General features: G+C 45.4%; 1 protein-coding gene across 1 annotated transcript in view; it reads right to left on the bottom strand.

The window, feature by feature from the left end:
* Window positions 1-26,985, bottom strand: part of LOC139264118 (uncharacterized) — a 416,942-nt gene that overhangs the window by 384,830 nt on the left and 5,127 nt on the right. The window contains exon 2 of the mRNA XM_070880210.1: window positions 24,206-24,867. Within this exon, the coding sequence (XP_070736311.1) occupies window positions 24,206-24,867 (662 nt within the window). The remainder of the gene's footprint in view (window positions 1-24,205; window positions 24,868-26,985) is intronic.

Below are 26,985 nucleotides of genomic sequence, written 5' to 3'. Positions count from 1 at the left end.
CTCTCACCCCTTCCCCTCCCTCAACCATGGCAGGATTCCCCTTGTCCTCACCCTTCACCCCACCAGCCTCCACGTTCAATGGATCCTCCTCCGCCATTTCCGCCACCTCCAGCGTGATCCCACCACCAATCACATCTTTCCCTCCCCTCCCAGCATTCCGAAGCGACTGCTCCCTCCGCGACCCTGGTCCACTCTGCAATCACCCCCAGCACCATCTCCCCCTCCTACGGCACCTTTCCGTGCAAGCGCAGGAGATGCAACATCTGCCATTTTACCTCCTCCCTTCCCACTATCCAGGGCCCCAAACACTCCTTCCAGATGAAACAGCGATTTACTTGTACTTCTTTCAATTTAGTATACTGTATTCGCTGCTCACGAAGTGGTCTCCTCTACATTGGGGAAACCAAGTGTAGATTGGGCGATCGCTTTGCGGAGCACCTCCGTTCACTCCGCAAGTGTGACCCTGAGCTTCCAGTTGCCTGTCACTTTAATTCTCCACTCTGACTTCTCCATCCTCAGTCTCCAACATTGTTCCAACGAACAAGCTCGAGGAACAGCACCTCACTTTTCGTTTAGGCACTTTACAGCCTTCTGGACTCAACATCAAGTTCAACAATTTCAGAGCGTTACTGCTGCCGATCTTTGGCCCCCTTTCCCCGCCCCCCGTCCCCCGCCCCCACCCCCGAGCCGGTTTCTTTTTTTTCTCCCTTGTCTCTAATGGCAGCTGGTCATTATCCTGCCATTCACACCCTATCGTGACTAATGTTTTTCTAACTCCTGGCATTACCATTTCAATTCGGCCCATCATCCCCTTTGTCTCTCTAATCTCTCCTGCCTTCCACCCTATCATAGACCTTCCATTTGTTCTTTCTTCCCCTCCCCCTTTCAGTGTTTGTTAAGAATGTGTTCTTTCCGAACACTCTCCAGTTCTGACAAAGGGTCGTCGACCCGAAAGGTTAACTCTGCTTTCTCTCCACAGATACTGCCTGACCTGCTGAGATTTCCAGCATTTTCTGTTTTTATTCCAGATTCCAGCATCCACAGTATTTTGCTTTTGTTTCAATAGAATTCTGTGTGATTACTGAAACATTCATTATATTAGGAATACATAGTCAATCTAGTGACAGGGTGTTTAGGCTTAGCCCACAGCAAGAAGAAAGAAAAAAATAATGATTTGCATTTATATAGCACCTTTCACAACGTCAGGACGTCCCAAAGCACCGAGAAACTAGGGCTTGGTCTTGGGAGGGCAGTAAACAATGAGGGGTGGAACAAGGTGAGGTGCTTGAAGGAGGAGAAGGTACCAGAGGAGTAGGAAACAAAAACAAGTTGTGATTTGATGATAAGGGCCATCTCTACTACGGCAGTTTGAGTGAGGCAGATAGTGGAAAGTATAGCCAGGTGAGGAGACTTTGTTGCCATTGTCCCGAGCAAAACATCTCCCATCCTGATCGACTCCCCGGGAATGGCCCCCGACTGAGCTCACTCATGTCCAAGAATTACAGACCAGAACTGGTCAAGGTTAGTGGGAAACTAGAAGATTGGGAAAATTTTAAACGACAGCAAAGAATGACTAAGAAAGCAATAAAGAAAGGAAAGATAGATTACGAAAGTAAACTTGCGCAAAACATAAAAACAGATAGTAAAAGCTTTTACAGATATATAAAACGGAAAAGAGTGACTAAAGTAAATGTTGGTCCCTTAGAAGATGAGAAGGGGGATTTAATAATGGGAAATGTGGAAATGGCTGAGACTTTAAACAATTACTTTGCTTCGGTCTTTCCAGTGGAAGACACAAAAACCATGCCAAAAATTGCTGGTCACAGGAATGTGAGAAGGGAGGACCTTGAGACAATCACTATCACTAGTGGGGTAGTGCTGGACAGGCTAATGGGACTCAAGGTAGACAAGTCCCCTGGTCCTGATGAAATGCAGCCCAGGGTATTAAAAGAGATGGCGGAAGTTATAGCAGATGCATTCGTTATAATCTACCAAAATTCTCTGGACTCTGGGGAGGTACCAGCGGATTGGAAAGCAGCTAATGTAACGCCTCTGTTTAAAAAAAGGGGACAGACAAAAGGCAGGTAACTATAGGCCGGTTAGTTTAACATCTGTAGTTGGGAAAATGCTTGAAGCTATCATTAAGGAAGAAATAGTGTGACATCTAGATAGAAATAGTGCAATCAAGCAGACGCAACATGGATTCATGAAGGGGAAATCATGTTTAACTAATTTACTGGAATTCTTTGAGGACATAACGAGCATGGTGGATAGAGGTGTTCCGATGGATGTGGTGTATTTAGATTTCCAAAAGGCATTCGATAAGGTTTCACACAAAAGGTTACTGCAGAAGATAAAGGTACACGGAGTCAGAAGAAATATATTAGCATGGATCGAGAATTGGCTGGCTAACAGAAAGCAGAGAGTCGGGAAAAATGGGTCCTTTTCGGGTTGGAAATTGGTGGTTAGTGGTGTGCCACAGGAATCGGTGCTGGAACCACAACTGTTTACAATATACACAGATGACCTGGAAGAGGGGACAGAGTGTAGTGTAACAAAATTTGCAGATGACACAAAGATTAGTGGGAAAGCGGGTTGTGTAGAGGACACAGAGAGGCTGCAAAGAGATTTAGATAGGTTAAGCGAATGGGCTAAGGTTTGGCAGATGGAATACAATGTCGGAAAGTGTGAGGTCATCCACCTTGGAAAAAAAACAGTAAAAGGGAATATTATTTGAATGGGGAGAAATTACAACATGCTGCGGTGCAGAGGGACCTGGGGGTCCTTGTGCATGAAACTCTTTTGAGTTTACCTGCGAAAACATAAAACATTAAAGAGTGCCACCCGACCTGGGTGACACTCCAGACATTTACAAGGCCCTTTTTTTCCCCCCTTTTTTTTTGTGTTTTTCTTTTTTTGGTTTTTTTTTTGGGCACTAAAATCACAATTTTTCCCCAGTGCCCCCTATAAAAGGGAAGGGGACACTAAAAGCACCGGCAATTAAAACAAATTAACTTTAAAACGTAAAATCAAATTAAAATTTGGTTGCCGGGCGTGATGATGCACTCCAGTCCCTCCGGTGCCCACCTCTCGCGGAAGGCCGCGAGCGTACCGGTGGACACCGCGTGCTCCATCTCCAAGGACACCCTGGACCGGATGTAAGAGCGGAAGAGAGGCAGGCAGTCAGGTTGAACGACCCCCTCGACCGCCCGCTGCCTGGACCGGCTGATGGCCCAGGAGCAGTCCTACGAGGAGGCCTTCGGACCTACCCGCTCCCCTCCGCACTCCTTGTGCATGAATCCCAAAAAGTTAGTTTGCAGGTGCAGCAGGTAATCAGGAAGGCGAATGGAATGTTGGCCTTCATTGCGAGAGGGATGGAGTACAAAAGCAGGGAGGTCCTGCTGCAATTGTACAGGGTATTGGTGAGACCGCACCTGGAGTACTGCGTGCAGTTTTGGTCAGCTTACTTAAGGAAGGATATACTAGCTTTGGAGGGGGTACAAAGACGATTCACTAGACTGATTCCGGAGATAAGGGGGTTGAGTAGTCTGGGTCTTTACTCGTTGGAGTTCAGAAGGATGAGGGGTGATCTTCTAGAAACATTTAAAATAATGAAAGGGATAGACAAGATAGAGGCAGAGAGGTTGTTTCCACTGGTCGGGGAGACTAGAACTCGGGGGCACAGCCTCAAAATACGGGGGAGCCAATTTAAAACCGAGTTGAGAAGGAATTTCTTCTCCCAGAGGGTTGTGAATATGTGTAATTCTCTGCCCTAGGAAGCAGTTGAGGCTAGCTCATTGAATGTATTGAAATCACAGATAGATAGATTTTTAACCAATAAGGGAATTAAGGGTTACGGGGAGCGGGCGGGTAAGTGGAGCTGAGTCCACGGCCAGATCAGCCATGATCTTGTTGAATGGCGGAGCAGGCTCGAGGGGCTAGATGGCCTACTCCTGTTCCTAATTCTTATGTTCTTATGTTCATCCATCATCAGATCTGTCTGGATTATGATAAATGCTATCGGCTCTCATTCTCCCTTGCCAAAACCACACGCTATTCCAGGATCATCCTGAAGAGCAAAGATAATCCATAAGAAAAGCAGAATTAGGAATGGCCAGCCCCCTGCACTACTGGTCTGATTTCATAAAAACTAGGGCTCTGGTGTAAACCACACGTACCAGATTAGAAATTTGTCAGGACAAGAGAGTCTACCCTGCTTTTTCAGAGTAGTTGTGTTGTCCATTCTTTGGTACACTCATGATTGGTAGAGCTGTTCCTCAGAGGCAACGCTCAGGCCGAGCAACCTGTGCAGTTGCACAGGCCCCAAGCTGATCTCTGGCTTCTGATCAGCGGTGGAATAGTCTCGATGTCCGAGGAGGGTCTCACCGCCCAGCAATTCTTCATTTCCACTAACAGACTCACCAAAAGCAAGAACCGCCATTACGCTAAGTGTGAAGTGATGCATTTTGGAAGAAAGAATATGGAGAGGCAATATAAATGAAATGGCACAATTTTATAGGGGGTACAGGAATGATAAGGGAGTCAAGAGTTATGGGGAGTGGGCAGGAAATTGGAGTTGAGGCCAAGATCAGATCAGCCATGATCTTATTGAATGGCGGAGCAGGTTCAAGGGGTCAAATGGCCTACTCCTGCTCTTATGTTCTGATGTTCTTATTAGAGAGACCTAGGAGTTCATATACACAAATCTTTGAGGGTGGCAAGACAAAGGCTATTAAAAAAGCATACGGGATCCTGGGCTTTATAAACAGAGGGATAGATGACAAAAGCAAGAAAGTTGTGCTAAACCTTTATAAATCACTGGTTATGGCCTCAGCTAGAGTATTGTGTTCAATTCTGGGCACCACACTTTAGTAAGATTATCAAGAGGATGCTGAGGACATTTATCCAAATGGTACCAGGCATGAGGGACTTCAGTTATGTGGAGAGACTGGAGAAGCTGGGCTCCTTGGAGCAGAAAAGGATAAAGGGAGATCAAAATTAAGAGTGTTTTAAAAAAATTTGTTCCTGGGATGTGGCCAGCATTTATTGCCCATCCCCAATTGCCCTTGAGAAGGTGATGGTGAGCCACCTTCTTGAATTGCTGCAATCCTTGTGGTATAGGTACTTTAACAGTTCTGTTTGTGGGGGTGGAAGTGGGGAAGAGAGAGAAAGAGAGAGATGCTGCCCTTTGAATCAACAGGGAGTGCTGTGTGTGTGTGTATGTGTGTGTGGTGTGTGGTTGGGGGGGGGGGGGGGGGGAGAAGGAGAGGAGGGACAAGGTCACAAGACCCAAGGTGGGGGGTAAAGGGGGAGAGGAGAGGACAAAGGATCTTTGGGTGTGGTCCATCTAGAGAGAGAGAGAGAGAGAGAGAGAACTGCAAACCTGTGCTGTGCTGCCTGCTTTGACTTTCTTTGAAAGTTTAACTTTAATACTCACAATGCCATATCTTTTGCGAGCATTCTGCATCATTGTGCAATGTAGGAGACAATTGACTGGAGCTTATCACATCAGGAACATCAGAGCCCGTAGGCTGCTGGCAGGAGGCCTTACCCACATCAGCAATTTTGAGTCAGGCGTTCGTACCAGGACCTGAGTGATGCAGTGTGTCAGAAGGCTGCGTTTCCGCACAGAAGTTGTCCGTGAGATGTGACTTGCTGAGACCAGACCTACAGCCAAGAAGCAGCAGGTGGACTGCTTTGTCAGTTGAAGTGAATGTTACAGCTGCACTTTCCTTCCATGCCTCCAGATTGGAGATGTGTGTGCCATCTCAACATGCAATACATGTCTCCATTCACCAGGTCACGGCTGCACTGTATGCACGGAGGAATGACTTCATCAAGTTCCCAATGACTGGCCAAGCAATGTATGAGCGGGCTGTGGAGTTCTCAAGGATTGCTGGCTACCCAAAAGTACAGGGCTGCATTGATTGTACCCACATCGCCTTGCGAGCACCTTTGTAGGATGCCGAGATGTACAGGAATAGAAAAAGCTTCCACTCCATTAATGTGCAGCTCGTGTGTGATGACATGCATCAAACCATGTCAGTCGATGCAAGATACCCTGGCAGCACCCATGATGTGTTCATGTGTAAATGCGACAGCTTTATATCTGAAATGTTTGAGCAGCAACCAGAAGGGAAGAACTGGCTACTGGGAGACAAAGGGTACAGCCTCACCACCTAGCTCATGATGCCCCTACGTGTAACCCAGACGGAAGCTGACCGTGAATACAACATGTCGCACATTGCGATGCGCAGCATCATAGAGGACCACTGCCATCTTGAAACAGCGTTTCTGATGCCTGGACCATTCCGGAGGCTACTTGCTGTACTCCTCTGAGATTGTCGGTCAGTTCTGTGCTGCATGCTGCATAACTTAGCCATCCATGAGGCAGCAGCACCTGGTAGTGGAAGAAGACCCACCTGAAGTGAGAGTGGCTCATGATGATGATGTGGAAGATGCAGGTGGCGAGCAGGAGGATGAGGATGATGATGATGACGACGAGGATGAGGAAACCATGCAAGTGCCTGAGGCCGGAGCAGGACGTCGGAGGAGGGTGGGCCAACGTGCTCCCTTAACGATTGCTCGAGCCTTGCGCCAGCAGCTCATCCATGAACACTATGCTGATGCCTGAGGGCTCAGCGACAACTGTTCCGCATGGACATGTTTATTTTTTTGGAGCTGTTCCTAATCTTGTGTTGTGTTAATGGAACATGATTCGGTTTTAATGTAAAATATATTTTATTCAAAACTTTGCAATGTACTTAACTTTAGTGCAATAAAATTATTCTTGTATTAAACTTTACAAAAACATCCGATGTGCGAACAGTTACAACAGTGAGTGAAGTGACATAAACAACAAAAACAACAACAGCAGCAAAGAAAGGCTGCACCCATCTCTCATCCCCCTTAGTCTAAGGCCGCCTGCTGCACTTGGTCTTGGGGTCTCCACGACCCCTGCCCACAGGCGCAGTGTTTCTGGGGTGCACACCAAGATTCTTCTTTCTAACATCTCGGCCACTGGGCACCTCTTGAGGTTGGGGGTGTCAGCGTCACGTGGCAAGTTGGAGGGCCCAGGGGGCAAGTTAGAGGGTGTGGCTTTGACTGTTCAGAGCTTGGTGCGGGGATTGGAGTGAGAGTGGCAGTTGATTCTGTAAATGGGCACGGGGTCTGGGCGTGTTCCCTTATTGCAGCAGCTAACTCACACATGCCCTTCCTCATGCACCCTGACAGTGTCTCAGCGGTCTGAAACATTCCCTCCCTCATGGCCTTGGTCGTTGCAACTGTTGTCCTTTCCACTACCTCTGACATTCCATCCCTCATGGTCACCATTCCCTCACTGATGGACACTATTCCCTCACTGATGTTAATGGACATGGTTCCTATTTCCCGTGTCATTACGGTTACTTCTGCCGACAGTCCCGCTACCTCCTCACTCACCCCAGTTATGGTATCCAGGAGTGATTGGGTAAGGTCAATGCTCTCCCTATCCAATGCCATGATCTGAACCACATCTGTTGCATCCTGCATCTCAGGAGAGCGTAGTCGATTTCTCCTTCCCCTCCCCCTGGATCTGGCTCGCGGCATCCCAGTGGGAGGCGCAGGCTGGGACGTTGGGACCCTGGCTGTTCCCTGCTGATTTCCTCCACCACCACCACCACTGGGACCTGCAACCTCGGACGGTGGGGCCACGGGTGTGCAATGCTGCGGCACAACACCACCACCACCGGGACCCGCACCCTCGGACGCTGGGAAACCATAGAATGTCGAACCACTAATCACGGAAGGGCCTGGCAAGTCAGATATGTTGACCTCCTCAAGATTCAGTCGAACACTCCTATCATCGAACCCCTCCCCAATCCACTCAAAACTGCCCCTCACGCCCATGTTGGTCTGGAGGGATGATCTCCTCTTCAGGCTTGTCCACGTCTAAATCTTGATTTGGATCATCAGGATTGTCAAGTTCTGCAAAATATAACAGAACAGTCAAATGGTCAGCAGCAAAGGAGAGGGCAGGATGAGTGGCATGAGTATGCTCACACATAGCAGGCAGGCAGCAGGTTGATTTGAAGGGTCATGATGAATTTTCATGACTTACCCACTCCCTCGTGTGCGGGCCCAGCTTGTGCAGTAGGCATCGCAGGATAGCTCAGATGAATACGTGGCTTGAGCAGTGGTGCAGAAGGGAGGGATTCAAATTCCTGAGACATTGGAACCGGCTCTGGGGGAGGTGAGACCAGTACAAACCGGACGGTCTGCACCTGGGCAGGACCGGAACCAATGTCCCAGGGGGAGTGTTTGCTAGTGCTGTTTGGGAGGAGTTAAACTAATATGGCAGGGGGATGGGAACCTATGCAGGGAGACAAAGGGGAATAAAATGGAGACAGAAGCAAAAGATAGAAAGGAGAATAGTAAAAGTGGAGGGCAGAGAAACCCAAGGCAAAAAACAAAAAGGGCCACTTTACAGCAGAATTCTAAAGGGTCAAAGTGTGTTAAAAAGATAAGCCTGAAGGCTCTGTGCCTCAATGCGAGGAGTATTCGGAATAAGGTGGACGAATTAACTGCGCAGACAGCAGTTAACGGGTATGATATGATTTGCATCACGGAGACATAGCTCCAGGGTGACCAAGGCTGGGAACTCAACATCCAGGGGCATTCAACATTTAGGAAGGATAGAAAGGAAAAGGAGGCTGGGTGGCATTGCTGGTTAAAGAGGAAATTAATGCGATTGTCAGGAAGGACATTAGCTTGGATGATGTGGAATCGGTATGGGTGGAGCTACGGAATACCAAAGGGCAGAAAACGCTAGTTGGTGTTGTGTACAGGCCACCAAATAGTAGTAGTAAGGTTGGGGACAGCATCAAACAAGAAATAAGGGATGTGTGCAGTAAAGGTACAGCAGTAATCATGTGCGACTTTAATCTACATATTGATTGGGCTAACCAAACTGGTAGCAATGCGGTGCAGGAAGATTTCCTGGAGTGTATTCGGGATGGTTTTCGAGACCAATATGTCGAGGAACCAACTAGAGAGCTGGCCATCCTAGACTGGGTGATGTGTAATGAGAAGGGACTAATTAGCAATCTTGTTGTGCGAGGTCCCTTGGGGAAGAGTGACCATAATATGGTAGAATTCTTTATTAAGATGGAGAGTGACAAAGTTAATTCAGAAACTAGGGTCCTGAACTTAAGGAAAGGTAACTTTGATGGTATTAGGCGCGAATTGGCTAGATTAGACTGGCAAATGATACTTAAAGGATTGACGGTGGATAGGCAATGGCAAACCTTTAAAGATCATATGGACGAACTTCAACAATTATACATCCCTGTCTGGAGTAAAAATAAAACGGGGAAGGTGGCTCAACCGTGACTAACAAGGGAAATTAAGGATAGTGTTAAATCCAAGGAAGAGACATACAAATTAGCCAGAAAAAGCAGTAAACCGGAGGACTGGGACAAATTTAGAATAGAGCAGAGAAGGACAAAGGGTTTAATTAAGAGGGGGGAAAATAGAGTGCGAGACGAAGCTTGCCGGAAACATAAAACATGACTGCAAAAGCTTCTATAGATATGTGAAGAGAAAAAAATTAGAGAAGACAAACGTTGGTCCCTTGCAGTCGGATTCGGGTGAATTTATAATGGGGAACAAAGAAATGGCAGACCAATTGAACAAGTACTTTGGTTCGGTCTTCACAAAGGAAGACACAAATAACCTTCCCGATGTACTAGGGGTCCGAAAGTCTAGTGAGAAGGAGGAACTGAAGGATATCCTTATTAGGCGGGAAATTGTGTTAGGGAAATTGACGGGATTGAAGGCCGATAATTCCCCAGGGCCTGATAGTCTGCATCCCAGAGTACTTAAGGAAGTGGCCCTAGAAATAGTGGATGCATTGGTGATAATTTTCCAACAGTCTATCGACTCTGGATCAGTTCCTATGGACTGGAGGGTTGCTAATCTAACACCACTTTTTAAAAAAGGAGGGAGAGAGAAAACGGGTAATTATAGACCAGTTAGCCTGACATCAGTAGTGGGGAAGATGTTGGAATCAATCATTAAGGATGAAATAGCAGCACATTTGGAAAGCAGTGATAGGATTGGTCCAAGTCAGCATGGATTTATGAAGGGTAAATCATGCTTGACAAATCTTCTAGAAATTTTTGAGGATGTAACGAGTAGAGTGGACAGGGGAGAACCAGTGGATGTGACGTATTTGGACTTTCAAAAGGATTTTGACAAGGTCCCACACAAGAGATTGGTGTGCAAAATCAAAGCACATGGTATTGGGGGTAATGTACTGACATGGATAGAGAACTGGTTGGCAGACAGGAAGCAGAGAGTCGGGATAAACGGGTCCTTTTCAGAATGGCAGGCAGTGACTAGTGGAGTGCCACAGGGCTCAGTGCTGGGACCCCAGCTCTTCACAACATATATTAATGATCTGGATGATGGAATTGAGTGTATTATCTCCAAGTTTGCAGATGACACTAAACTGGGTGGCGGTGTGAGCTGTGAGGAGGACGCTAAGAGGCTGCAGGGTGCTTTGGACAGGTTAGGCGAGTGGGCAAATACATGGCAGATGCAGTAAAATGTGGATAAATGTGAGGTTATCCACTTTGGGGGCAAAAACACGAAGGCAGAATATTATCTGAATGGTGGCAGATTAGGAAAAGGGGAGGTGCAGCAAGACTTGGGTGTCATGGTTCATCAGCCACTGAAGGTTGGCATGCAGGTACAGCAGGCGGTGAAGAAGGCAAATGGTATGTTGGTCTTCGTAGCAAGAGGATTTGAGTATAGGAGCAGGGAAGTCTTACTGCAGTTGTACAGGGCCTTGGTGAGGCCCCACCTGGAATATTGTGTTCAGTTTTGGTCCCCGAATCTGAGGAAGGATGTTCTTGCTATTGAGGGAGTGCAGCGGAGGTTCACCAGACTGATTCCTGGGATGGCAGGACTGACATATGAGGAGATGCTGGATCGACTGGGCCTGTATTCACTGGAGTTTAGAAAGATGAGAGGGAATCTCATAGAAACATATAAAATTCTGACGGGACTGGACAGGTTAGATGCAGGAAGAATGTGTGGGGGAAGTCCAGAACCAGGGGACATAATCGTAGGATAAGGGGTAAGCCATTTAGGACTGAGATGAGGAGGAACTTCTTCACTCAGAGAGTTGTTAACCTATGGAATTCCCTACCACAGAGAGTTGTTGATGCCAGTTCATTGGATATATTCAAGAGGGAGTTAGATATGGCCCTTGTGGCTAAAGGGATCAAGGGGTATGGAGAGAAATCAGGAACGGGATACTGAAGGAATGATCAGCCATGATCTTACTGAATGGTGGTGCAGGCTCAAAGGGCCGGATGGCCTACTCCTGCACCTATTTTCTATGTTTCTATGTTTTACTGATGGTTTTTCTCCAGGCAGGACCCATCAAAGCAATGACCCTCTCTTCAAGGGTATCAGTGGGTGCAGATCTGCCGGTCCTCCTCCTGTTCCGTGTTGTTTCCCTTTTGTTGTGGGAGAGTTTCCTCTGCAAAATGAAAAAGCAACTTTTTAGAGAGGGTGTCTTTCTGCTGGGTGGGACATATACAGCTGGTCACATTTACAATTACAATTGAAATTGCATTGAATAAATGGAAATATTACTTACACTAACTACTTGACCAAGGTCCTGCCACTTCTTTTTACAGTGGCTTCCAGATCTCGTGGTGTTCACCAATGTACAGAATTCTTCTGCAACTTGGTTCCAGCATTTCTTCATCTGTTTGGGTGGCACTTTTGTGTGACCTCTGCTGCTGGTATCCAGGTGCTGCCATTTATTCTCAATGACAGTAACCAGTGACTCGACTTCGCCATGCAAGAAATTCTTTGTTCTTGGTGTACATTGCTGCATTATTGCTGCAGCTGCTCTGAGACACTATTAGCACTTTTGCAATGCTCTGAGACACTTTTCCACTGCGCTTAGATACACTGTGATTTTTCAAAACACAGAATCCTCTGAGACACTTACAGCACTTTTACAATGATCCCAAACACAGTCCTTATTTTGCATATAAACAGCACCTTCTGTCACTTTTCCAGGCATGCAGCACTTTATTTGAGGAACCAACACAGGCAGAACACTGCTGCTTGTATTTAGCAGTTAATTCGGTTCAGAGCACTCCTGCTGGCCGAAAACAAAACCAGCTGTGATTACCTTTAAAAATAGCCGAGTGCCAAGTTTCGGCGTTAATGAGCATGCGCGCAATCGGACCCGACACCACTGCGCATGTGGGCAGCTGCCGGCACGGTTTTCGGCGCAGGGCTGTAGCTCCGCTCCCCACTGCACTATATACGCCGTGCCAGGACCCGGGACACTCGGCAGAGCGGCCAGGATGGGGGCACATTTTTTCCATGCCATTTCCAGCGCACAAAGTCGGCGCATCTCGGTTAAGTGAGCCGAAAAAAGGGGTTGGGGAAAATTGAGCCCCATGAAACTATACAGAATGAATTTGATGGATGCCACGAAAAAAAACTGCCACCCCAGAACAGGAAAGAGTGTGATTAAGTGCATAGCGAGTTTCATGATGAATGCTTTACCTAGCAAATGAGTATCTCTATTAGTCAGGATACTAACTCAGCCACAATAGTTAAATAACCCTACTTGTTCGTAGTTATCCAACTTTGTCGCCAATTAAAATAAACAATCAACTTTTCTATTTTCAGAAACAGTCACGACGCACGTGCAGAATGGTTCCATGGTGTTATTTGTACTAGTTGGAACAAGTACAATTTAGTGTTGAAGCAATAATCCGTAACATCTGATTGGTGTGTTGAATACATGCAAAAAACCTAAAAATCTGAAAGGCACATATTTCTGATTAAACTGTATAAACCCAGACGACAAATTTGTGTAAAGTTATAGTTATTCAGGATCATCAGATACAAAGGAACATAATCAGAGCCAGGCCGTTCAGGGGAGAAGTTAGGAAACACTTCTTCACACAAAAGGATGTTAGAAGTGTGGAACTCTTTCACACAAAAAGCAGTAGATGCTAGCACAATTAATCATTTAAAATCTGAAATCAAATAAATATTTGCTAGACAAGGGTGTAAAACGATATGGAGCCAAGGCAAGTGGATGGAGTTAAGATACAGATCAGACATAATCTCATTGAATAGCAGAACAAGCTTGAGGGGCTGAATGACCTATTCCTGTTCCTATATTCCATACTTTATCTATGTATACTTCATATTGAGTAAATCTATATTGTTCTGCAATTTGTTATGCTTATGGGGAGATGGTAACAAAATTATCGCCCCACAGATATAAGTAGATGGGTCAGAAAGAACAATTCATCCATGATCCATCAAATGCCACAACTGAACAAGAATTATAGCATTCTCAAGATAAATATACTAGTAACGACCTGCTGGCAACCACTGTGCATTAATCAGCCCCTCTTTCCTAGTTCATGTGTTACATGTTATTCCACATTTCTCTGTAAGCCATAGATTCCAGCTGCGTATCTTAGCTTTGAAGTTAAACAAAAATGATAGGGAAAAGAATTCATGCAGATAAATATGTCAGGGCTCATCTGTATCCACCAAAATGTAAGCATGCATTGAGATTCGCCACAAGAAACATGTATAATGGTGTACAAAAACTGGGAAACTAATCAAGCTTTCAACACTCACTCGATACTCCAAAACAGCTCGATTTAAATGTCCACTGTAACAGTTATTTGATACTGACTAGCAGGTCGGACTTAGAAACATAGAAATTTACAGTGTAGAAGGAGGCCATTTCGGCCCATCGTGTTCGCGCTGGCCAACAAAGAGTCACATGGTCCTCGGTCAGCAGCCCTGGAGGTTACATATAAACCTATGAACAATGAACAATGGTGGAAAGGTAAAGAGCATCCGGCCCAACCAGTCTGCCCCACACAACTGCGATACCCCATGTATCGCAACATTTTACACTCCACCCCACCCGGAGCCATGCGATCTCCTGGGAGAGGCAAAAAAACAGATAAAAACCCAGGCCAATTTGGGAAAAAATCTGGGAAAATTCCTCTCCGACCCATCCAGGCGATCGAAACTAGTCCAGGAGATCACTCTGGCCGTATTAGATTCCCTGAAGTACTTACCATCGTATCTGCGCCAGCCAACAAGAGGTTATCCAGTCTAATTCCACTTACCAACTCTAGGTCCGTAACCCTACAGGTTACGGCACTTCAATTGCCCATCCAAGTGCCTTTAAATGTGGTGAGGGTTTCAGCCTCTAACACCTTTCCAGGCAGTGAGTTCCAGACCCCACAACCCTCTGCGTGAAGAAGCTTCCCCTCAAATCCCCTCAAAACCTTCCACCAACCACCTTAAACCTATGTCCCCTCATAATTGATCACTCCACCAAGGGAAATAGGCCCTTACTATCCACTATATTCAGGCCCCTCAAAATTTTATACACCTCAATGAGGTCTCCCTCAGCCTCCTCTGTTCCAAGCAGAACAAACCTAGCCTATCCAATCTGTCCTCATAGCTAAGATTCTCCATTCTAGGCAGCATCCTCATAAATCTCCTCTGCATCCTCTCCAGTGCAATCACATCCTTCCTATAATACGGCGACCAGAACTGCATGCAATATTCCAGCTGTGGCCTAACCAGTGTACTACACAATTTAAGCATAACCTCCCTGCTCTTGTATTCTATGCCTCGGCCAATAAATGCAAGCATTCCATATGTCTTCTTAACCACATTATCCAACTGGCCTTCTACTTTCAGGGATCTGTGGACAAGCACTCCAAGCTCCCTTTGTTCAACTACACTTCTAAGTGGCCTACCATTTAATGTGTATACCCTTTCCTTATTAGCCCTCCCCCAAGTGCATTTCCTCACACTTCTCTGAATTAAATTCCATTTGCCACTGCTCTGTCCACCTGACCAGTAGATTGATATCCTCCTGCAGTCCATAACTTTCCACTTTATTATCGACCACACAGCCAATTTTAGTGTCATCTACAAACTTCTTAATCATACCCCCTATATTCAAATCTAGATCATTGATGTATACCACAAAAAGCAAAGGACCCAGTACTGAGCCCTGCGGAACCCCACTGGAAACATCCTTCCAGTCACAAAAACAGCCATCAACCATTACCCTTTGATTCCTACATCTAAGCCAATTTTCAATCCAACTTGCCACTTTGCCCTGGATCCCATGGGTTTTTACCTTCGTGACCAGTCTGCCATGTGGGACCTTATCAAAGGGCACTACATTGTACACTACATCGTTCGCACTACCCTCATCGACCCTCCTGGTTACCTCCTCGAAAAATTCAATCAGGTTAGTCAAACATGATCTTCCCTTAACAAATCCGTGCTGACTGTCCCGAATGAATCGTTGCCTTTCTAACTCGATGTAACTAGTAGAACGGACAAGGGAGAACCAGTGGATGTGGTGTATTTGGACTTTCAAAAGGCTTTTGACAAAGTTCCAAACAAGAGATTAGTGTGCAAAATTAAAGCACATGTCATTGGGGGTAATGTATTGACGTGGATAGAGAACTGGTTGGCAGACAGGAAGCAGAGAATAGGGATAAACGGGTCCTTCTCAGAATGGCAAGCAGTGACAAGTGGGGTGCCGCAGGGCTCAGTGTTGGGACCCCAGCTATTTACAATATACATCAATGATTTAGACGAAGGAATTGAATGTAATATCTCCAAGTTTTGCAGATGACATTAAGCTGGGTGGCAGTGTGAGCTGTGTGGCTGCAGAGTGACTTGGACAGGGTAGGTGAGTGGGCAAATGCATGGTAGATGCAGTATAATGTGGATAAATGTGAGGTTATCCACTTTGGTGGCAAAAACATGAAGGCACAATATTATCTGAATGGCGGCAGATTAGGAAAAGGGGAGGTGCAACGAGATCTGGGTGTCATGGTACATCAGTCATTGAAAGTTGGCATGCAGGTACAGCAGGTGGTGAAGAAGGCAAATGGTATGGTGGCCTTCATAGTGAGAGGATTTGAGTATAGGAGCAGGGAGGTCTTAATGCAGTTGTACAGGGTCTTGGTGAGGCCTCACCTGGAATAGTGTGTTCAGTTTTGGTCTCCTAATCTGAGGAAAGACGTTCTTGCTATTGAGGGAGTGCAGTGAAGGTTCACCAGACTGATTCCCGGGATGGCGGGACTGACATATGAGGAGAGACTGGATCGACTAAGCCTGTATTCACTGGAGTTTAGAAGAATGAAAGGGGATCTCATAGAAACATATAAAATTCTGACGGGACTGGACGGGTTAGATGCAGGAAGAATGTTCCCGATGTTGGGGAAGTCCAGAACCAGGGGTCACAGTCTAAGGATAAGGGATAAGCCATTTAGGACCGAGATGAGGAGAAACTTCTTCACTCAGAGAGCTGTTAACCTCTGGAATTCTCTACCGCAGAGAGTTGTTGATGCCAGTTCGTTAGATATATTTAAGAGGGAGTTGGATATGGTCCTGACAGCTAAAGGGATCAAGGGGTATGGAGAGTAAGCAGGAAAGGGGTACTGAGATGAATGATCAGCCATGATTTTATTGAATGGTGGTGCAGGCTTGAAGGGCCGAATGGCCTACTCTTGCACCTATTTTCTATGTTTCTGTGTAAATGTAGATTTATCCTGTCTTTCAGGATTTTTTCCAATAATTTTCCCACCACGGAGGTTAGGTTGACAGGCCTGTAATTACTCGGCCTATCCCTTTCTCCCTTCTTAAACAAGGGTGCCACATTAGCAGTCCTCCAGCACCATGCCTGAATCCAATGAGGACTGGATAATGATGGTCAAGGCCTCTGCTATTTCCTCTTTTGCTTCGCTTAACAGTCTGGGATGTATTTCATCTGAGCCTGGGGATTTATCCACTTTCAAAGCTGCTAGACCCCTTAATACCTCCTTTCTCACTTTGTTTATTTCATCCAGAATTTCACACTCCCCCTCGATAGCAGTATCTGCATTGCCCCTTTCCTTTGTGAAAACAGACGCAAAGTATTCATTAAGAACCATACTCACATCTTCCGCCTCCACACACAGATTTCCCTCATGGTCTCTAATAGGTCCCACTCTTTCTTTAGTTATTCTCTTGCTCTTAATATATTTATAGAACATCTTTGGGTTTTCCTCGATTTTACTTGCCAAGAATTTTTCATGCTCTCTCTTAGCATTCCTAAAATCCTTTTTAATTTCACCTCTTAACTTTCTATATTCCTCCAGAGATTCAAAAGTATTTAGCCGTCGGTATATGACATAAGCTTCCCTTTGTTTCTTTATCCTCCCCTGTAAGTCCCGAGATATCCAGGGGGCTCTAGAATTGTTATTCTCATCTTTTCTTTAAGGACACATGTTTGGCCTGAGCCCTCCGGATCTCCTCCTTGAATGCCTCCCACTGTTCCGACACTGATTTACCTTTAAGTAGCTGCTCCAGTCCACTGTGGCCAAATAGAAACATAGAAAATAGGTGTAGGAGCAGGCGATTCGGCCCTTCGAGCCTGCACCGCCATTCAATATGATCATGGCTGATCATGTAACTTCAGTACCAAACTCCAGTTTTCTCTCCATACCCCCTGATCCCCATAGCCGTAAGGGCCACATCTAACTCCCTCTTGAATATATCCAACGAACTGGCCTCAACAACTTTCTGTGGTAGAGAATTCCACAGGTTCACCACTCTCTGAGCGAAGAAGTTTCTCCTCATCTTGGTCCTAAATGGCTTACCCCTTATCCTTAGACTGTGACCCCTGGTTCTGGACGTCCCCAATATCGGGAACATTCTTCCTGCATCTAACCTGTCCAGTCCCGTCAGAATTTTATATATTTCTATGAGATCTCCTCTCATTCTTCTAAATTCCAGTGAGTATAAGCCTAGCCGATCCAGTCTTTCTTCATATCTCAGTCCTGCCATCCCGGGAATTAGCCTGGTGAACCTCCGCTGCACTCCCTCAATAGCAAGAATGTCCTTCCTCAGATTAGGAGGCCAAAACTGCACACAATACTCAAGGTCTCACCAAGGTACAACTGCAGTAAGACCTCCCTGCTCCTATACTCAAATCCCCTCGGTATGAAGGCCAGCATGCCATTTGCTTTCTTTACTGCCTCCTGTACCTGCATGCATACCTTCAGTGACTGATGTACCATGATACCCAGGTCTCTTTGCACCTCCCCTTTTACTAATCTGTCACCATTCAGATAATAATCTGCCTTCCTGTTTTTGCTACCAAAGTGGATAACCTCACATTTATCCACATTATGCTGCATCTGCCATGCATTTGCCCATTCACCTAACCTGTCTAAGTCACCCTGTAGCCTCTTAGCATCCTCCTCACAGCTCACACTGCCACCCAGCTTAATGTCATCTGCAAACTTGGAGATATTACCTTCAATTCCTTCGTCTAAATCATTAATGTATATTGTAAATAGCTGGGGTCCCAGCATTGAACCTTGCGATACCCCACTAGTCACTGCCTGCCATTCTGAAAAGGACCCATTTATTCCCACTCTTTGCTTCCTGTCTGCCAACCAGTTCTCTATCCACATCAATACATTACCCCCAATGACATGTGCTTTAATTTTGCACACTAATCGCTTGTTTGGAACTTTGTCAAAAGCCTTTTGAAAGTCCAAATACACCACATCCACTGGTTCTCCCTTGTCCACTCTATGAGTTGCATCCTCAAAAAACTCCAGAAGATTTGTCAAGCATGATTTCCCTTTCATAAATCCATGCTGACTTGGACCGATTCTGTCGCTGCTTTCCAAATGCGCTGCTATTACATCTTTAATAATTGATTCCAGCATTTTGCCCACCGATGTCAAGTTAACCGGTCTATAATTCAGTTTTCTCTCTCCCTCCTTTTATAAAAAGTGGGGTTACATTAGGTAGAATGTTGGAAAATGATCACCAATGCATCCACTATTTCGAGCGCCTGTTCCTTAAGTACTCTGGGATGCAGCCTATCAGGCCCTGGGGATTTATCGGCCTTCAGTCCCATCAATTTCCCTAACAACATTTCCTGACTAATAATGATTTCCTTCAGTTCCTCCTTCCCATTAGACCCTCAGTCCCCTCGTATTTTCGGGAGATTATTCGTGTCTTCCTTAATGAAGACAGAACCAAAGTATTTGCTCAACTGGTCTGCCATTTCCTTGTTCCCCATTATGAATTCACCTGATTCTGACTGCAAGAGGCCTACATTAGTCTTCACTAATCTTTTTCTCTTCACATATCTATAGAAGCTTTTGCAGTCAGTTTTTATGTTCCCTGCAAGCTTACTCTCATACTCTATTTTCTCCATCCTAATTAGACCCTTAGTCCTCCTCAGCTGAATTCTAAATTTCTCCCAGTCCTCAGGTTTGCTGTTTTTTCTGGCCAATTTATATGCCTCTTCCTTGGATTTAACACTATCCTTAATTTCCCTTGTTAGCCACGGTTGAGCCACCTTTCCTGTTTTGTTTTTACGCCAGACAGGGATGTACAATAGTTGTAATTCATCCATGTGATCTTTAAATGTCTGCCTTTGCCTATCCACTGTCAACCCTTAAAGTATCATTCTCCAGCCTATCCTAGCCAAATCACGCCTCATACCAGTTTCCTTTCTTTAAGTTCAGGACCCTAGTCTCTGAATTAACTGTGTCACTCTCCATCTTAATGAAGAATTCTACCATATTATGGTCACTCTTCCCCAAGGGGCCACGCATGACCAGATTGCTAATTAATCCTCTCTCATTAGACAAGACCCAGTCTAGGATGGCCTACTCTCTAGTTGGTTCCTCAACATATTGGTCTAGAAAACCATCCCTTATACACTCCAGGAAACCCTCCTCCACAGTATTGCTACCAGTTTGGTTAGTCCAATCAATATGTAGGTTAAAGTTACCCATGATAACTGCTGTAACCTTATTGCACACGTCCCTAATTTCCTGTTTGGTGGTCTGTACACAACCCCAACTAATGTTTTCTGCCCTTTGATGTTTCGCAGCTCTACCCATATAGATTCCACATCATCCAAGCTAATGTCCTTTCTTACTATTGTGTTAACCTCCTCTTTAACCATTAACGCTACCCCACATCCTTTTCCTTCCTGAATATTGAATACCCCTGGATGTTGACTTCCCAGCCCTTTTTACCCTAGAGGCATGTCTCCGTAATCCCAATTACATCATATCCGTTAACAGCTATCTGTGCAGTTAATTTGTCCACCTTATTACGAATGCTCCTTGCATTAAGACTCAGAGCTTTCAGGCTTGTTTTTTTAAACACTCTTTGTCCTTTTAGAATTATGTTGTAATGTGGCCCTTTTTGATTTTTGCCCTTGATTTCTCTGCTCTCCACTCTTGCTTTTCTCCTTCCTACCTTTTGCTTCTGCCCCTTTTTTACTTCCCTCTGCCCCCTGCCTAGGTTCCCATCTCCCTGCCATATTAGTCTAACCCCTCCCCAACAGCACTAGCAAACACTCCGCCTAGGACATAGGTTCCGGTCCTGCCCAGGTGCAGACCGTCTGGTTTGTACTGGTCCCACCTCCCCAGAACTGGTTCCAATGCCCCAGGAATTTGAATCCCTCTTCCTTGCATCATTCCTCAAGCCACGTATTCATCTGAACTATTCTGCAATTCCTGCTCTGACTAGCACGTGGCACTGGTAGCAATCCTGAGATTACTAGCTTTGAGGGCTTACTTTTTAATTTAACTCCTAGCTCCCTAAATTCAGCTTGTAGGACCTCATCCCGTTTTTTACCTATATCGTTGGTACCTATATGCACCACGACAGCTGGTTGTCCCCCCTCCCCCTCCAGAATGTGCTGCAGCCGCTCCGAGACATCCTTGACCCTTGCACTAGGGAGGCAACATACCATCCTGGAGTCTCGTTTGCGGCCGTAGAAACCCCTCTCTGTTCCCCATTTTAATAGAATCCCCTATCACTATAGCTCTCCCACTCTTTTTCCTGCTCTCCTGTGCAGCAGAGCCACCCATGATGGCATGAACTTGGTTGCTACTGCCTCCCTTGATGAGTCATCTCCCCCAACAGTACCCAAAACGGTGTATTTGTTTTGGAGGGAGATGTCCGCAGGGGACCCCTGCAGTACCTTCCTTCCAGTGCTCTCTGCCTGATGGTCACCCATTCCCTATCTGCCTGAGTAACCTTTACCTGCGGTGTGACCAACTCACTCAATGTGCTATTTACGACATCCTCAGCATCGCGGATGCCCCAGAGTGAATCCATGCGTAGCTCCAGTGCCACCATGCGGTCTGTCAGGAGCTGCAGCTGGACACACTTCCTGCACACATAGTAGTCAGGGACACTGGTAGCGTCCCTGACTTCCCACATAGCACAGGAGGAGCATGACACGGGTCTGGGCTCTCCTGCCATGACTTAACCCTTAGATTAACTTAAATTGTCAACAATGCCATAGGTTTCCTACTGATACTAAAAGATGAAAAATATTAAATACTCACCAATCCACCAGCCAATCACTTACCCGCTTGGCTGTGACGTCACACTTCGATTTCTTTTTACTTCTTTGTTTACCTTCTGCCCCTGCACCAGCTGGCTCCTCGAACTCCCGCTGGCTGCTCCTGTGACCGCTCCCCAACGGTCGCGCCCTTTTATGAGCTGCTCCTCGACTTAACAAAGTTAGCTTTTCCCCAATTTGAGACTTTTATTACTGGTCTATCCTTGTCCTTATCCATAACTACCTTTAATCTGACTGAATTATGGTCACTGGCACCCAAGTGCTCTCCCACTGATACCCCTTCCATCTGCCCTGCTTCATTTCCCAAAACTAAATCCAGAACCGCCCCCTCCAGTCTTGGGCTTATTACATACTGACTAAAAAAGTTCTCTTGAATGCATTTTAGGAATTCTGCACCCTCTATACCCTTCACACTATATTTGTCCCAATCAATATTAGGATAGTTGAAATTTCCTACTATTACTGCCCTATGGTTTTTGGACTTCACAGAAATTTGCCTACATATTTTACTGATATCTCACCACAGCACACGCACTGCACCCCAAAATGAATCTAATATTGGCAAGATCATACAGTAATCTCAGAGTAACAGAGTAATTAAGTTTACGATGATCAATAATTCAGTTAAATAAATAACTTGCATTTATATTGTGCTGTATCATGCTCTCAGGACATCCTAATGTACTTTGAAAACAATTAATCAGTTTTAAAGCCCACGGTTGCTTTGGAGGTAAAAGAATCAGCTAATCTACGCACAGCATGGGCCACAAACAGCAATGAGGCGAATAACAAAATGAATCTGGTTTTGATGTTGGAGGGAGAAATGTTGATCAGGAAACTGTGAGAACTCCTTGCTCTTTTTCTAGTGTCACAAAATGTTTTATGAATAAACCTTTTTTTAAATTCATCTTATATTCACCTAAACAGGCAGACGGAGCTTCAGCATAACACCTCCAATAATGTAGCACTCCCTCATTACTGTACTGAAGTGTCAGATTATGTGCATGTCCATGTTGGAGGCTTGAACCTGGAACCTTTGGAGTCGGAAGCAAATGCTACCAACTGAGCCAGGTTGACACAGGTTAGCACCAGGGTTTTACAACCCGACAGCTGTGAGAGTCAAACCTGAATACAAATTCCTAACAAATTCTACTCATTATTATATTGACCCTATCTGATTAGAGGTTGTAACCTCATTGTGAGATTGCAGATGAACACCGTGATGAATGTGTTGAATCCAAGGCTGCAAGAAGCTTCATATTCATAAGGCAAAGACTTTGCTACAATGTGACAAGGCAAGTAAGGAAGGTGAGGCAGAATCTGAAGCAAAGGATCTAGATGTGATAACACTAGTATAACATATTCAAATAGGCTGCAACATGATACAAGAACTGCTGTAAGGCCTCAGACAAAATGCTACATTTAAACAGTGAGAACTAAATTAGAACTAGTTGTGGAACTGATGATTGCAATGCAATATAATCATACTGCATATAGCTTGTTAACTCAAATACCAAGCACTGTCTCATTTCTAAGCAGTAAGTTGTATCACACTTGAGACTTTAAAAATGAAATATTTTAAATGACAAGTGTATCAATTTCACCTAACGAAATCAACGGGTAACTAACTACTCACAAGACACCAATCATTGTCCAACTGCACCAAAATAGGATAACTGAACAGTAATAGTCACAATACGTATACAAATAATCAAATAACAGCTTTTTAAACTATTACCTCACATGCTAATGATTTTACAATTATGTCTATTTCATGCAGGTTATTATTGTAATTAAACCAAACCACATCATGATGTGTATACCTATCTCTATGGCAGCAAGATCAAACCATTAAAGCTGTTACCTTTTAAAAACTGTCAGTACGAGATACATTCAAAAGACAACTAAACTTGGTCATTGATGGAGAATGCTGAATGAGTCCACTTTGCAGAACACATTCTCATTTCTCGCTTGCATTGTTACTGACACCTTTGCTTTTAATAAACCATAATTTATCTTTATTTTAGGCATCCTTCCAAGCACTAGTAATGTGACAACTTGCAGTTCTGGGAAATAAAATCCAGATATTCAATATTGGATTTTTTTTTAAAGTGTGCCCAAACGAAACAGATCTATGCGCAAAGTCACTTTGCCTTTCTTTTTAAATGTCCAGCTGTGGTCCAGGCAAATGGTGCTCTCCCTGACCATCAGTTAATACACTAACTGAACCCAGGACTGTTTAGGCAGGAGCAGAGCAACTGCCTTTCCAACTCAAGAATGACTCTTTGAAGTTAACTAGCCTTGTGAGTCAGGTTTGTTTCATTGATATCCCTCTCATTTGAATCAGTAGGTTGTGGACTAAAGCAGGACCTGAACATTTAATATCGGTGTTACTACAATAGGGAGTGCTAAATTGTTGGAATCCTTTGGATGACACATTAAATCAAGACCCCTCCCCACCCCCTTTTTTCTTCCCATACCATTATTTGAAGAGCAAGGAATTCTCCGGGTGTTCTGCTCAACTGCTTCAAAGTATTTGGTGGGATGTTGCTTTGTGCAAACTGGTTGCTGTACAGGATCAAATATCAGCGACTACTTCAAAAAGGAATTCACGGCATCTGGAGATCAGGTGCTATATAAATCCAAGTTACTGGTTGTTATTCTAGTTGTGTCCTGGACTTTGGGCGGCAGGGGAGGGGTACTGGGCCCTCCATCCAGACACCTTACCTTTCCTCCATCACTTGGAGCAGCCGCTGCTTCATCCACCGCACATCTCTGGCGGCAGTGTCGTCGAAGGACATGAAGACCACATGGCTGTGCTCGGGGAGCCCGTCCACCAGGGCAGCGAGGGACGGCTCCGAGGCCCACATGCACTCCAGAAAGCCGGATTTGTTGGTGAACGCCTGAAAGATGAAGGAGCGCGGGCCATGCTCCCGGGGCGGGGGGTAGGACAGGTACCCGTCCAGGGTGTCAAGCTTGAAGGGCGGGGCGGGCATCCCGGGTTCCAGGTAAGAGGCCGGCTCAGACCCAGGCCCCGCCACCTCTCCGGCCCCAGAGCCCGGCTCGGTGCCGGCCCGCAACAGAGAGAGGCCGTAGCCCTGGCCCTTCACCGCCCGCTCTTTCACCTTCCACATGTTCTCGCACCCTGTCCCTTCCGCTCGCCTGCCCGGCCGTGGTGGAGGAACGGCCTCGCTTCCCGAGAGCCCGAGCAGTAGGCTCGGCCCCCAGACCCAAGCCCAGGCCGCGGCACCGAGTCGTTGGCGCATCACCACAGGTCCGAGCGGCTGAGCCGGCAGCACCTGTAACCCAACCGTCCGGCCGCACCACTCCCGCGCCAACAGCCGGCGGCCAGGAGACTGCCCTCCAGTTACTTGGTCTGCAAACGTCTCCTTTTGGATAAATGCCAATAGCAGTGCGAAAGTTTGACCTTTGTTTCAACAGATCTTTTGTAGCCTTCAAATATCTAGCGAATTGGTAAATTATTTTACATGTTCTGTATCTACTCCTGTCAAGGTCAGGTTTACAACTAAGTCAACTCCTATCAAGCAACAGAACTGTGTAAATCTGGGAAACAATTTTGAATGTTTGCTGATGCAAAGACAAAACTATAAACTCTGGAAAATAAAACTACAAATCCTGGCAAACTGAAAAAAAAGCAGAAGCTACTGAAAACAGCAGGCCTGGCTGCAACTATCCAGCGAATAAATAAGTTACTGTTTTGGGCAAAATTCTTAACATTTTTATTCATTTATGGGATGTGCACAAGGCTGACATTCATTGCCCTCGAGTAGGTGGTGGTGAGCTGCCTTGAACCACTGCAATCCATGTGGTGAAGGTTCTCCCACAATGCTGTTAGGAAGTTACAGGATTTTGATCCAGTGATGGTGAAATAATGGCGGTGTATGATTTGGAGGGGAATTTGGAGATGAACGTGAAGATGTGAATTGGCTAGGATAGATTGGCGAATGATACATAAAGGGTTGACGGTGGATAGGCAATGGCAGACATTTAAAGATCACATGGATGAATTTCAACAATTCTACATCCCAGTCTGGTGTAAAAATAAAACTGGGAAGGTGGCTCAACCATGGCTAACAAGGGAAATTGGGGATGGTGTTAAATCCAAGGAAGAGGATATAAATTGGCCAGAAAAAGCAGCAAACCTGAGGACTGGGAGAAATTTAGAATTCAGCAGAGGAGGACAAAGGGTTTAATTAGGAGGGGGAAAATAGAGTATGAGAGTAAGCTTGCAGGGAATATAAAAACTGACTGCAAAAGCTTCGATAGATTAGTGAAGACAAATGTAGGTCTCTTGCAGTCAGAATTAGATGAATTTATAATGGGGATCAAAGAAATGGCAGACCAATTGAACAAATACTTTGGTTCTGTCGTCACTGAAGGAAGACACAAATAACCTTCTGGAAATACTAAGGGACCGAGGGTCTAGCGAGAAGGAGGAACTTAAGGAGATCCTTATTAGTCAGGAAATTGTGTTAGGGAAATTGATGGGATTGAAGGCTGATAAATTCCCAGGGCCTGATCGTCTGCATCCCAGAGTACTTAAGGAAGTGGCCCTAGAAATAGTGGATGCATTGGTGGTCATTTTCCAACATTCTATAGACTCTGGATCACTTCCTATGAATTGGAGGGTAGCTAATGTATCCCCACTTTTTAAAAAGGGAGGGAGAGAGAAAACATGGAATTATAGACCAGTTAGCCTGACATCGGTAGTGGGGAAAATGTTGGAATCAATTATTAAAGATGTAATAGCAGCGCATTTGGAAAGCAGTGACAGGATCGGTCCAAGTCAGCATGGATTTATGAAAGGGAAATCATGCTTGACAATTCTTCTGGAATTTTTTGAGGGTGTAACCAGTAGAGTGGACAAGGGAGAACCAGTGGATGTGGTGTATTTGGACTTTCAAAAGGCTTTTGATAAGGTCCCACACAAGAGATTGGTGTGCAAAATTAAAGCACCTGATATTGGGGGTAATGTATTGATGTGGATAAAGAACTGGTTGGCAGACAGGAAGCAAAGAGTAGGAATAAATGGGTCCTTCTCAGAATGGCAGGCAGTGACTAGTGAGGTACTGCAAGGTTCAGTACTGGAACCCCAGTTATTTACAATATACATTAATGATTTAGACAAAGTAATATCTCCAAGTTTGCAGATGACACTAAGCTGGGTGGCAGTGTGAGCTGTGAGGAGGATGCTGATAGTTAGGTGAGTGGGCAAATGCATGGCAGATGCAGTATAATGTAGATAATTGTGAGGTTATCCACTTTGGTGACAAAAACAGGAAGGCAGAATATTATCTGAATGGTGACAGATTAGGAAAAGGGGTGGTGCAACGAGACCTGGGTATCATGGTACATCAGTCATTGGAAGTTGGCATGCAGATACAGCAGGTGGTGAAGAAGGCAAATGGTATGTTGGCCTTCATAGCTAGGGGATTTGAGTATTTTGAGCAGGGAGGTCTTACTGCAGTTGTACAGGGCCTTGGTGA

This window comes from Pristiophorus japonicus, chromosome 5 (genome assembly GCF_044704955.1).
Source record: "Pristiophorus japonicus isolate sPriJap1 chromosome 5, sPriJap1.hap1, whole genome shotgun sequence".
Taxonomy (NCBI): Eukaryota; Metazoa; Chordata; class Chondrichthyes; family Pristiophoridae; genus Pristiophorus; species Pristiophorus japonicus.
Note: the sequence above shows the minus strand (reverse complement) of the source record. Positions and strands in the feature narration are given on the sequence as shown.